Source organism: Cebus imitator, unplaced genomic scaffold (genome assembly GCF_001604975.1).
Source record: "Cebus imitator isolate Cc_AM_T3 unplaced genomic scaffold, Cebus_imitator-1.0 Scaffold384, whole genome shotgun sequence".
In the NCBI taxonomy this organism is placed as follows: Eukaryota; Metazoa; Chordata; class Mammalia; order Primates; family Cebidae; genus Cebus; species Cebus imitator.
In genome coordinates this window covers 1,943,916-1,956,839 of record NW_016107699.1, presented here as the reverse complement: position 1 = coordinate 1,956,839, position 12,924 = coordinate 1,943,916, and the positions used below count along the sequence as shown (strand labels likewise).

Sequence of the window (12,924 nt, the reverse complement as noted above, 5' to 3'; positions counted from 1 at the left end):
GCCCCAGCCCCAGGCTCCCGGCCCCCAGCCCCCGCCTCACCCCTCGGTGTATTCGGCCTGCAGGAGCCCCAGGTAGGCCTCCCACTTGTTGCCGACGATCTTGCCACAGGTGAAGCAACGCACGGGAATGATCATGGCGGCGGCGCGTCCCACACTGCCCGGCGGGGCCCGGCGACACTGGACGATCCCCCCAGGCCCCGCCCCGGGCGCGTCCACTGTTGCGGGGGGACCGGCTCCGCGCGTTCTCCGCTGCCGCGGCCGTTCCCCCACCAGCCCTGGCGTCGTTGCCCGCGGCTTCCGCGGAGATGGGCTTTCCCCGTGCGTCCCGGGGCTGTCGGGTCCGCGCGGCCGCGGCAGCAGCAGACGGCGCCCCCCCCCGCCCGCCGCCTTGGTTCGTCCCGGAGCGACGGAGTCTGATCGGGGCCAAAAGGCTGCCGCAGCGGCGGTTCGCGTTTCTCGTGTCCGCTTGACTGACAGCTGCGCGGCGGGAGCGGACGGCGGGAGCGGGAGGCGGCGGCGCAGGTAGCGCGCCTGGGGGTGGGGAACGCGCGGTCGGTGTCCCGCGGCCCGAGGCGTCCGACCAGGAGCTTCTGGACCTGCACGCGAGCGGGGCGCGGGAGTTCGAGCCCGGACCGACACGCAGCAACAAGTGGGGTCCCGCGCGGGGGCTCGGGGAGAGGGCGGGCGGGGGCCGCGGGGGTCTTCCCGCCGCGCCGGGTACAGGGTCCCTCCGCCTCGGCCTCTGCCCGCCGGGTGTCCGGGGTCCCATTCCGGCCGCCGCCCGCCCTTAGGGGCGCCGCCCTGGTCTCGGCCGCGCGGTTACGGCCCCCGCCGGCCGCCCCCTGCCCCCCGTCCGCGTTCCTCCCGCTACTTCCCGGGAAGGGGGTCGGGGGAGGCCCGCCCGGGTCCCGGCTCTGCTGGGCTGCCCGTCGTCCCGGGTCCCCGACGCTCAGACGCGCCTCTGAGCGCGGGGCGAGGGCCCCGGAGGGAGGTCGTGGAAGAGCTGCTGAACCTTGAGGACCCCGGCACGGGGGGCCCCTGGGCAGACCCCGCAGGCTGCACTGGCACGACCCGCTCAGCTCTGCCCTGGAGCGCAGGGCCACAGAGGCCTAGGTAGAGGAGGTGCCCGGGACTCCCGGATGGCGTGCGGGGGGCTGTGCCCCTGCGGTGGGTGAGGACGTGAGGAGGTCAGTGTGCGGTGAGAGGCGAAGGAGGCTCCTCGGAGGGGCGAGGTGGGCTGTGGGCGTCGGTGCGCCGCGAAGTGGCACCCAAGGGGGCTGTGGGCTGGCATGCCGGCCTGGGGCTTCTGGCTGGGGTGGGCCTGTGTTCATCCTCTGCCGTTTTCTCAGGGCGACGCTGGGTCGGCCTTAGCTGCAGGGAAGGGGGATGAAGGGTCTCCTGGTTCCAGAGTGGTCCGGCCATGTCCACTGCACACTTGGGGTTTGTGCTCCCACCCTGGCCAGAGCCGTGGGCAGCCTCCCCAGTGGCATTTGCCATACCCCACCCAGCCACGTGCAGAGCCACGAGCCGAGGCCACTTCCCTTCCCCGCCCCCTCCCCCCAGGATGAGTGGACGCACATCCTGCTCTGGGCAGAGGGGCAGGACAGGGGCCGTGAGTAACCGTGGCCTGGGGTCAGAGCCGGGCTCAGCTGCAGAGGCTGCTGGTGGCTGCGGAGGTGAGGGAGGCAGCGGGGTCCGGATGTCAGCGGGGTGGGCCCTGGGGTGTGGGTGGGGGCCTGGAGGCTTCCAGGAGGAGGGTCCAGGGCCTGTCCCGCCCCTGTTCCTGCCTGCAGGAGTTGTTTACTCGGAGCGCGGGGCGCGGGGAGGGGGCTGCCATCCAAACCCCGGCCTGGGCCAAGCTGACATTCCTGGAATTCCGAGTGTGTGCGCTTCCCATCACTCCGGGGGCCCTGAGACCTGGAGACCGCCGCGGCCTCTGGCTCTGCGCATCTCCCCGAGCCCCCACCACATGGGCGCCGAGGCTCCTGCGGGCCCAGGCCTGTCCTCAGCCCTGACCGGGCTCTACTCGAGGACTTTGGGGAGCCTGCGCCTGCTTCGGCCTGGCTGGGGTGTCCCCTGCGAGTGTGTGGGGCGGGCGCAGGCTGGGCCCTGGGCCCGGCCCTCCGCAGGCTCCCTGGTGGGGGGCAGGGCACTGTGCCGGCCAGCGGGGCGGGTGGCTGGTGAGGGCCCCTCTCTCCTGCGCGGGGAGTGTCGCCCCAGACTCCCTCGGCCGGGGAGGGTCTGGGACGGGGCCGGGGGGTGAGGTGCTGGTTTTATAGAAGGAGGCGTTGTGGAGCCTCTGGTGGTCAGGGCAGGCTGCAGGCGGGGGAGGGTGGGCGCCCAGGGCGCTTCCTGCTAGAGGAGGGGTCACTTCAGGGCGAGGGACCCGGGGAAACCCGTGATTGAAGTTTTAGCTGCTGAGCCCCGCCCGCCCTGGGCGTTGCCCTGGAAACAGGCCAGCCGCGGACCGGGAGGGCTGGGGGCGGGATTCAGCTGGACCTGCGCTCTGGTCCTGGCTCGACCTGCAAAGCTCAGGTGGGACCAGCCACTGCCCACCAGGAGGCCGCGTCACTCCGGCCGCTGAGGCCGGGCATGACCTTTGGCTGGAAGAGGGTGGTGGCGGTGCCCTCTGGCCCCGTCAGTGCCTGGGTTAGATGTGTGCCCACTCCCAGGTTGCTGTGGGGTGGGGTGGGTGCACACGTGCCCAACACCTCAGCCAAGGCCGCCGCCCGCCGTACACACCGCGACAGCATGTAGCCCACGCTGCCCGCGTCCTCCCTGCTGTCCCGGCAGACAGCACCGTGAGCAGTGGAGTCTGTAGACGGGGCTGAGGTTGCACTGGCCCAGCCCAGCCACCCACATGCCTGGGCTGGTGGCATTTGGCAATGTTGCTGCCTGCCATCCAGCTGCCTAGGCCCGGTGTGACCCCAGACTGTGGTGCAGGGGTCCATGTGGGATGGGCAGGGCCAGGGCTGTGGTGGATTGGCACCTGAGGTGGGCTGCTCCTGGAGCCTGAAGGCGTCCCCGCCGGCAGACTAAGTGTGTTTGTTGCCTTCACCCTCAGCCCCTAGCAGAGAAGTACCCGACAGTGCAGGGGAGGGGTGTGGGGAAGGCCTGGAGCATGCAGTTGGCCTCGGTGGACCCAGGAGGAAAGACTGGGAGGCCCCTGGACTGTCTATCCCTCCCCTGGAGCTGGGGGTGGTCAGAGTGGGGGCTCCAGCCTCAGGGCTCAGGTTTGGGTGGGAGGGGCCTGGTCCCACCTGGCCTATTGGATCCCCCAGTCCCTGCCCCTCTGTGTGCATGAGGGGCTGCCCGATTGCCTGGGACCCCCCAGGGTGAGGGCCTGAGACAGGCACTGGGGCCGCCAGGAAGCACACACCACAGTCTGTGTTGGTGGGCCTCCCTCCTCCTCAAAGCTGCCTGGGAGCCCCTGGGCCCGGGGGTCAGGGTATGTGGGCTTGGCTCTGTCCTGAGCTGCCCCTGCTGGGCTGTGTGGAGTCCCTGGGGTCTGAGCTGGGCTAGGACTGAGCTGCTGCCCTGCTGCTGGGGCTCAGAGGCCGCTCTGCTGGCGTGGCATCAGGCTCCGCAGACAGGCTGCTTTGGCGAGTGGGCAGGCCCCTCCTTGAGTGGGACCTCCGTCTGGCCTGGTGGGTGTCCGAGGCCCCCTTGCAGCTCAGTCCCCCAGGCTCTTCCAGCCTGCAGAGCTCCGGTGTCTGTCTTGGGGCCTGGCTCAGCCAGGGTGGGGTGGAAGCCTCTGTGGTTCCCTCCTGCCCTGGGCTACCTGCAGGCCAGTTATCTCACGCCAGAGAGCTGGGTTCGAGGGGTGAGGTTGCGAGCTGAGCCAGCAGGGCAGGGAGTAGTGGGCACTGCAATTTGCTGCCCAGGTGAGTTTGGGGCCAGAAGTCCCTGAGTGCCAGGAGGACAGACTGCCGGACCTGGCACCCACGGTGGAGGAGGGCCTGCAGGGTCATCGCTGGCAACTCCGTGGGAAGGGCGTGAGGCCCCTTCCTGAGCTTGCGTGTCAGCTCAGAGCTGAAGGCAGGGTGGGGTGGGGGTGCCCCAGCCTGGCGGGAAGCAGTCAGCAGGCTGGTCCAGGCTCCAGGATCCCGGGGAGGGGGCACTGCTGCATGTCTGTGCGTGTGCAGGCGAGGGTCTGGACCTGTGTCTCTGCGTGTCCCTGTGCTGTGAGCACACATCTCTGAACATGTGTATTCTCTGCACACTGTGTCTCCACGAGTGGGAGCCTGTGGCCCTGCCTGGCTGTCTCTGCGGCCTGAGCGACAGATTTTGGCAACTCAGTTGCTGTTTCAAGGCTCTCCTGGTTGGGGTGCTCCATGGTGGTCTTGCACCCGAGTCGGGTGCACTCCCTCCCTGGCCACCCCGACTGCCCCTCTGCCCTGTGGTGACAGGGCCCGGGAGGTGTTCCCTGCTCTCCTCTGGGAGCATCTCGGGCTGTGCAGCTGAGGGTGGAAACCAGGGCTCCACTCTGGCTATCTCTTCTTCTGCAGAGCTTGGGGCTACCTTGGCCGTACCCACCGCCCGCCTGCCCGCTGGTCAGCCTTCCGGGACCCTGAGCACCGCCTGGCCTCCTTCCTGTGGCCAGCCCAGGTACGTCATGGCCCGGCTGGGCTGGATGATGTGTGGTGGGCAGCACTGGCCCACCGCTGGGTCTCCTGCCCAGCCCAGGGGCCTTGCTAGCTGGACACTCTGACCCCAGACCTCAGCTTCTCCATTCGGAGCTCCTGTGGGGAGGGGCTGGACTTTGGAGATAGGGCCCCGCTGGGGTGTCGAGGAAGGACCCTCCCTGACCGAGCTCTGACACCATGGCCTCGCCCAGGCCCCTGCCTGCCTCTGGCCAACCCAGTATGAATCCTGAACTTAGCATCAGAAGTAAGCCCAGCCTGGCTCATACTGGCCCTTGGTGGGCTTGATTGAGTTTTCCATTTCTTCTTGGATAGGCCTTATTTGCTCACATGGGAACACGTACAGGGCTTTGTCGATGGGACGGGGTGGAAGGAGTCTTGGGGGGCACTGGGACTGCATCCTGGGCGCCGGGCTCAGTTCTGGTACCCAGACCAGCCCTCCCTTCGCCCTCCCACCTGCCTGGGACCCGCAAGCTTTGCCTGTCACTTCCCCTTCCAGCCTCAGCCACTGAGGGGTGCGGGAGAGATGGGGGGCAGACGCTCTCCTGGGGTGGGGTTGGTGTGTGGGGAGGGGGCTTGGGTGGTGTTTTTGACTCCACGTAGGGTCTGGCTTCTAGTCAGCCTGGGGTCCTCTGGGGTCCCCGTGGCTCCTCCCCTCGCCTGGCCCACAGATGGGTGCTCTGAGCCCTGCCCAGTCCATGCGACGTCACTGGAGACGCTGCCCATGGCTGAGTGTCTGCCCTCAGGTTGGGCCTACATGGCTGGGGGAAGGGGGCCAGGTGCCACCTGCTCTCTGGGCAGAGCCGTGGGTGAGATTCCCATTAGGGCCAGGGTTCCTGGGGTCTCTGCTGAGCCCCTGATGTGTGGCCGCCATTCTGACCTGTTCCTTGGGCCCAGACTCACCAAAGAACCCTCAGGGGAGGGGCAGGGGAGGGGCCATGGGAAGCCCCAGGCTGGCTGTGTGGGCCTTCAGGGGACCTCCAGGCTGGCCTCCCATTCTCTGGGGCCCTCTGTCCGCTTCCCCCGGGCTTGGGCCGCAGTTCTCCACAGAGCCCTCGGGGGGGCAGCAGAGGCCTGGGGCACCCAGCCCAGGTCCTCAGAGGTGGGCAGAGGTGCGGGACCTCCCTGGGCACCCAGGGCTCCCACAGCAGCCCTCCCCAGACCTACCACCTCCCACCCCAGTCACTCCAGGAGGACCCAGGCCTCCAGAGCTGGTCGGCCCTGCCAGGGAGCACCCTCTTCCCCTCCCTTAGCGGCCCCTCCCTCCTTTTCCTCCCTGACCGTCCTCATTCCTGATCTCTGGGCTTCAGGTAAACTGCCGGGAATCTGGGCCATCTGCTGGTGTCTCCCTAACACCACAGGGGCCTCGTGCCCTGTGCTGGGGCTGGGCTTTGGAGATGGGTAGGCTGGCGGCACGGCTGTGGGAGGCATGTGGGCATGCAGCGTGATGACCCAGGAGTCAGCTGCGTCTTCCACGGGCCTGTCTGCCTGCCAGGGGCTGAGTAGGGTCTCCTGCAGGCCGACTTCCAGCCTGGGCTGGAGCAAAATGAAATTCTGGGCCCCTTGTTTAAAAATTGCCAAGAATTTTCTTTTCTTTTTTTTTTTTTTTGAGACGGAGTTTCACTCTTGTTCCCAGGCTGGAGTGCAATGGCGCGATCTCGGCTCACCGCAACCTCCGCCTCCTGGGTTCAGGCAATTCTCCTGCCCCAGCCTCCTGAGTAGCTGGGATTACAGGCACGCGCCACCATGCCCAGCTGATTTTTGTATTTTTAGTAGAGACGGAGTTTCATCATGTTGACCAGGATGGTCTCGATCTCTTGACCTCGTGATCCACCCGCCTCGGCCTCCCAAAGTGCTGGGATTACAGGCCTGAGCCACCGCGCCCGGCCACAAATTACCAAGAATTCAAGACGGGGAACAGCAGAGTATCGGGCCAGCTGGGGTGGGTGCACGTGACTGCCCTTGAAGCCGGTCCCGCTCCCGCCTTGGGGACAGCACGAGGCAGAGGCCCAGGCGGGCTCACCTCCAGCGCCCTGGGTCTGCCTTAGGAGTCTTAGTAATGACCCCTGCGCTCTCTGCGTTCTGGGACCTCGGCTATAGTCAAAGCCTCGCCGACACCCCCTCCATGCTGTGCAGCCTGACCCAGCCCCCCTGGCACCCAAGGCTCCCCAAGTTGCCACCAGTCAGCACGGGGTCACCCTCCATTTGCGTAGTGCTTTGAATATCGTCTGCGTTGTGGAAGTCTCCAAGCCCGGCCCGGGGCCGGGGGCCGGGGGCCGGGGGCCGGGGGCCGGGGGCCGGGCGAGGTCCCATGTGGGGAAGCGGGGGGCGTCGGGCGCGGGCCGAGAGCTACCAGGTCTCACTCCCGGGCCCCGGGCCCCTCGGACGCCCTTCGCGAGCATCCTCGTGCCGCGCGCCAGGTGGGGAGGGCCGGGGCGCCGGCGGGCGGAGGGGCCGGGGTCGCGGCGGGTGCGGTGCCGGGGGCTGCGGTGATTGGTCGGCGCGGGCGGAGCGCTGGGCTTTGCGGGGCGGCGCGGCGGGCAGGGGAGGGGTCCGCGCGGGGGCGGAGCCGCCGGGGATTGGCCGGGAGGGCGCGGGGCGCGCGGGGTCGGGGGCGCGGGCCGGGCCGGTGTCTGGGTCCCGCCGCCGGGTCCGCGGCGGCCGGAGCGGGGCCGGAGCGGGCGGGATGGGGCGTTCCAGGGCGGCGGGCGCGGGGCGCTGAGCGGCGGCCCCGGCACCCGGGCGCGATGCGCCGCTCCAGCACGGACGAGTCCGCGTACCGGCGCAGCCCCTCGCCGCAGGGCAGGGAGCCGGGCTTCGCGCGCCGAGGCCCCTTCCGGCGCTGCAGCGGCCTGTGCGGGCGCGCGGGCGGCGGGGACGCCGGGGACGCCGGGCGCGGCGGCGCCTTCTTCGGCCTGCGCGCGAACCCCGGCCCCAAAGCCGCCCAGGCGCGCTACACGTCGCCCAAGGGCAGCAAGTACGTGGTCTTCTACCTGGACCTCTCCTTCATCTTCCTCCTAGAGCTGAAGCGCTGCGGCATGGCGCGCGCCTGCCTCCAGGCCGTCAAGTACCTCATGTTCGCCTTCAACCTGCTCTTCTGGGTGAGTCCGGGGGCCGCGCTGGGGGCCCGGGAAGGACGCGGGGGCTCCGCTGCGGCGGGTCGCAGGGGCTGGGCACCGGGTGCGGTTGGGGGGCTCCCAGGAGCACCCGAGCCCGGTGCTCCGGCCGGGGGTCTGGACTGCGTGGGAAGGTTTTCGCCATCACGGGGTCCGCCCCCTGCGCTCCCAGCCGATCAGCTGCCCCACGCCCCGTCCCCCTCTCACCTTTGGATGAGACGGGACGTGTTGCGCACGTGCGCGCCGGACGGGGCAGACCCGGGCACTGCGCCTCTCCCAGTCGGGGTTCGAGTCCAGGTCGTGGCCAGCGGTGTGTGTGGCCGCGGGGCCTCCCCTGGGCCCGCCCCCTCCTCGGTGCAGCCGAGATCCGAGATCCTGACCTCAGCCCCGCCCCTCCGGGCCCAGGACTCACTTCCGAGGGCTTGAGCCGGCTGCTGCCGACGGAGGGGGGGAGTCCTGGACACTGAGCTGGGCCCTGGGCGATGAGCGCCCGCGGGAGACACTGGCTTTCCCGCGCCAGAGGCTTCCCGAAGTTTTGCCGAGGTGGGTCAGGCTTGCTCAGACCTGCAGAGGTGTCCAGGGTGGGCCCTGTGTGCTGGGCGGGGCGGAGCGGAGCTGAGGCGAGGAAGGACGGAGTTCCACCCCACCCAGCCCATGTCGTGTCAGGAGGTGGGGCCCGGCCCTTGGAGCAAGCCGCGACCCTGTCCTGCCCCTGGCCCCTGTGGGAAGGTGGCAGGAGTTCAGGGTGGCCAGGGATGACCTACGCCGGGCCTGGGGCTTCACTGGCTGGGCTGGGGGAGGCGTAGTGAAGTGATGCCAAGGTCGCTCTGTGCCCTGTCCTGGATTCCTGAACCTGCTCCTGCAGCTGGGAGCCAGGGGGTGTGGCCTTAGCGCCTGCCTGGGCTCTGGGCCTCAAAAGGAGGCTGTCGGTCTGCATGAGGTCCAGCTGGTAGTGCCCAGAAGCCTGGGTGGGCCTTCCCACCTCTGCCCTCAGCCCCGGCTCCTTCCCTGCCCAGCGTGGGGTGAGACCAGGGGAGGCGGGTCCCTGGCAGGAACAGGCAGCCTGGGCTGCCTGCTGGGTGTCACCCAAGGAGGCTACTGCCCCGGACGTCCACCTCCAGAAGGGGTCGCCACTAGGGTTTGTCTTCTGCTAGAGGCTCCTCAGGGGTAAGCCCAGGCCCTGGGGGGGCGCCTTGGAGGTGGGGGTGTGGGCTGGTGCTGGTGGGTGTGCGGGGTGGATGTGGGGGGTGACTGAGTGACTAGCGTGACTCTGTGATGGGGGATGGGCCAGAATGACTGAGGCGCAGTGGGTGTGGGGCCTGGCGGGCAGGTCCTGGGAGGCGAAACCTTCTCCTCTCTCCACCCTCCTTTCCTCCTTGGTGGCCTGGACACCTGCCTTCAGGGAGAAGGAGGGAGGTCCTCCAGGGGAGTCTCTGTGAACCCCAAAGAAGCCTCCCTTCCTACTGCATGGCAGACACACTCCGCCGCCCTCAACCTGGGAAAGAACGCACCAGGAACCCCCCTGGGACCCTGTTGTGGGCTGGAAAATCCGATTCTCTCTCTCTCGTTTATTTTTTGAGACGAAGTCTTGCCTGTTGCTGAGGCTGGAGTGCCGTGGCCTGATCTCGGCTCACCACAACCTTCTGCCTCCCGGGTTCAAGCGATTCTCCTGGCTCAGCCTCCTGAGTAGCTGAGATTACCGATGCCCACCACCATGCCCGGCTAATTTTTGTATTTTTAGTAGAAATGGGGTTTCACCACGTTGGTCAGGCTGATCCTGATCTCCTGACCTGGTGATCTGCCCGCCTCGGCCTCCCAAAGTGCTGGGATTACAGGCGTGCATGCAGCCCAGTTGTCTTCTATTACTCAGTCATCAGCTGCCCCCCAGTCTAGCAGACGGGAGCCCTGCTGGCCTCATACACCAGCCTTGGCCCCACCCAACCCAGCTGGTGTCCAGTGGGGGTCTGAGGGTGGAGGTGGGGCAGGGTAAATAAGAATGGGTGGGGGTTTTGCCGGGAGACTCTGTGCTGGGCTGACGTCCACGCCTGCTGTGTCCGGAGCCACTGTGGGCTAAGCCCCTCCTCCTGGTGTGGGGCTGTTTTGGGAGTCAGGCCTAGCTCGCCCCTCCCCAGGACCCTTTTCCTTTTGGGGGTGCCAGCCCCTGTTGGAGGGGCTTTTGCTGCCCACTCCATTTCCTACTTAGTGGGAGACCGGGGGCAGAACCTCTCCCCAGGAGTGCAGCCCAGGGTTAAGGTGGTGGGAGGGGCATTCCCCTTGGTGGAATCTCAAGATCCCTGCGTGTGTCTGTCCTGACCCCTCACTGCCCGAGTTGTGCTGGGCCTATGGGGAGGGCATGGGGAAGCCTCAGTGGGCAGTCAGTGGCCAGAGCCGTGGGCAGTGGTGGGAGCCGGGGTGGGTGAGGAAAGGTGTGTGTGGTGGGGGCTGGGCCTGTCCTGGGTGCGGCTGGGGTGAGAAGTCCTCTGGCACTGGGGGCTGGGCGTGCCTGGCACCTGCACAGTGGTCTGGGTGCAGTGATGGCTCTGCAGCTTCCCTCTGCCCCCATCTCTCCTGGCTGCCCCCACCTTTGCTCTCCTGGGCCCTCAGCCCCAGCCCGGCACCCCTCTCTCCTGCCTTTGCCTCTGTGCTCTCCTTGAAGCTCCCCCTTCCAAATGCAGATCCTCCAAGGCCCTCACAGTACCCCTGGCTGCCAGGTCTCTTTGGGCCCAGGCCTGAGCCCCCTGCACACCCACGGCCAGGCTGGGGCCCTGGCTGAGACCACAGCCACTGACTGGGCCGGGACGGCCTTGGGTCCTACCTGGGAGGGGAGGGGAGGGGCTCGCTCCAGAAGACTGAAGGCTGATTGGCTATTTCTGTGCAGCGTCGGGTCAGGCTTCCTGGGCAGGCATCCTGGCTGGGGTCTGGGAGGGGGGCTGTCAGAGGGGCTGTGTCCAGAGCCTTCAGCCTTGGGTGGAGTGCAGAGGGTTCCTGGGGCGGCCAGGGTGCGGGGAGGTGGGATGTGTCGTGGCCTGGTGGTGGGGGACCCGGTGGGGCCTTCAGAGCAGCGGTGCCAACTCCTAGCCCCACGGACATCTGGGGACACACCGGCCTGCTTTCAGGAAATCGAGGCCCCCACCCAGTGACGGCAGCTCCGCTGCGGCATGGTTGCTGAGCCCTCCTCACCCTGCACAAGGCGGGGGTGGGAAGCAGGTGGGGGTTGGGAAGCAAGGTTCTTGTGGTGGGGCCAGGGTGTCTCCCGGGAGCCCCATACCGGAGGGAGGCTGGGCGCAGGGCCCAGGAACCTCAGCCGGGTGTCCTGAGCCAAGGCACATGCCGACAGACACACGTGAGCCGCAGTGAGGCGTGGGGTCTCTGCTGCCCCGGGACCCCCGCCTTGGGGCCTCCTGCTGCCTTGTCAGCTCAGCCTCTGCCAGCAAAGCTCTTCCCTTAATGGAAGTGGAGTCCCAGGAGTGGCGGGGAGAGGACGGGGCCTGCTCCTCCTGCCGGTCGGGGGTGGAGGCCGCCATGCTACCTCGAAGGTGCTACCTGGAAAGGCTGTCCCCCTCCTCTTCTTCCCCCCAACCCCACACGCCCGCCCGGAAGCCCAGGTCCTCTGTGCACAGTGTGGTCGGGGCCCGCCTGGGGGACTGGAGCCCTGCCTGCCACTGTGGGACCCTGGGCCAGTCCTGCTCTCCCAGGGCCTCATTTCCCATCTGCACCACGTGGGGTGGCACAGGGTGAGGTCCCCAGATGCTGGCCTGGCACGGGGAGGGGTGAATGGAATGTGGGAGGCCCCTTAGCCTCCCCCCGCCGCCTGCACCGACCCCTGGGGGAGCCCCCCAGGTGGGCATGTGACAGCCTGGAGGGGGTGCAGCAGGGCCAGCCCTTGGCTTCCCTCCCCTGGGAGCTGAGAGCTGGCAGATGGCATGGCCGGCCCGCCACGGTGGACAGTGCAGCGTCCCCCGAGGGTGGCAGAGGCTCTGCCTCCAGCTCCCGGGCCTCTCTTTGAGGACTTCGGCCTCCAGGCTGGTGTGTGGCGTGGAAATGGTGGCAAACGCAATGATTCGTTTGTGAACAAAAGCCCCCACATGGGGAACCACAGCGTGCCTGAGCCCCAGGGAGTGTGTGGCTCCTTGTGGGTCGGTCAGGGTGGGTTCCAGGCAGCTCTGGTGCTGCTGGGGGTGGGCGGACTTGTCCACCTGGTGGCGCAGGCCTGGCTCTGTGGAACCTGTGCAGCTGCTGGGTCCCAGCTGGTGGTGGGCAGGTGGCTGGGCCTCTGTGTGGAGGGGGCTCTCTGGTGCAGGTGGAAGTCAGGAGGCCCCTGCGGGGGTACGGGAGTGAGTGTGAGCTGTGGCCCTGCCCAACCACGGCTAGCCGCCTCCTAGCCGCTCCCGCGCAGTCCTGCGGGGTCACAGCCTCCTCCTGGATTCCTCCCCGCCCTCCGGCAAACTCCTGCTCACCCCACAGGACCCGGCATGGCACCATGGGCAGGTGACCCCTGGCAGGGGCTGTTCTGCCCTCCCTGCCTTGGACACTGGCCTCAGGGTGGGCCTTGGTCACTGGGTGGGGCTGGTCTCCTCATCTCTGGGCCCTGGGGGCCCTTGGAGAACTGCTAGGGTCAGGGGTGAGGGAGCGGAGGACAGAAGGGGGTGTGGACATGAGACCACTGCTGTCAGGAAACAGCACAGTGAACCACGCAGGTCGTAAGTGGGCGGACTTGTCAGCCCTGGAAACCAGCATCCCAGCCACAGTGGGGCGTCCGCCAGCCCAGAGGGTCCTGAGGCTATGCTGGCTGCCCCCCCGTCTCTGGACAGAGCCCTGGCCCCTGCAGGGACCCAGGCCCCCATCCTCTTCCAAGGACGTGGCCAGTAGCCCAGCCATCTGCCACACAAGGCCACGTGGCCAGAGGAGCAGTGGGCCTGGAGGAAGCACACTCCGCATGTCTGTCTGAGGCCTGCCCAGTAGGCTCAAGGGGGCTGTCCAGACCAGAAAAGAGGGTCGGAGCCGGGGGTGCATGGGCCTCAGCAGCGTCTGCACACACTGGCACTGAGGGACAGCCCCCGAGCCTCTTGGGCGGGTGCTGGGGGACGGCCCCCCCCGAGCCTCTTGGGCGGGTGCTGGGGGACGGCCCCCCCCCGAGCCTCTTGGGCGGGTGCTGGGGGACGGCC

The 12,924-nt window shown here is 68.3% G+C and overlaps 2 protein-coding genes across 5 annotated transcripts in view; one reads left to right on the top strand and one right to left on the bottom strand.

The window, feature by feature from the left end:
- Positions 1–192, bottom strand: part of POLR2L (RNA polymerase II, I and III subunit L) — a 2,953-nt gene extending 2,761 nt beyond the window's left edge. Inside the window, exon 1 of the mRNA XM_017507809.2 lies at positions 41–192. Within this exon, the coding sequence (XP_017363298.1) occupies positions 41–135 (95 nt within the window). The 5' untranslated portion in view covers positions 136–192. The remainder of the gene's footprint in view (positions 1–40) is intronic.
- A 223-nt stretch (positions 193–415) lies between these two features.
- The window catches only part of TSPAN4 (tetraspanin 4), a 27,635-nt gene continuing 15,126 nt past the window's right edge, over positions 416–12,924 (top strand). For 2 of the 4 annotated variants that reach the window (XM_017507800.2, XM_017507799.2), the window contains exons 1-2: positions 1,564–1,676; positions 7,665–7,744. In XM_017507800.2, coding sequence (XP_017363289.1) covers positions 1,565–1,676; positions 7,665–7,744 — 192 coding nt within the window. In that variant the 5' untranslated portion in view covers position 1,564. Of the gene's footprint in view, positions 523–626; positions 650–1,563; positions 1,677–7,664; positions 7,745–12,924 lie in introns of those variants that run through there. The other 2 variants (XM_017507801.2, XM_017507802.2) reach the window with 2 other exon arrangements.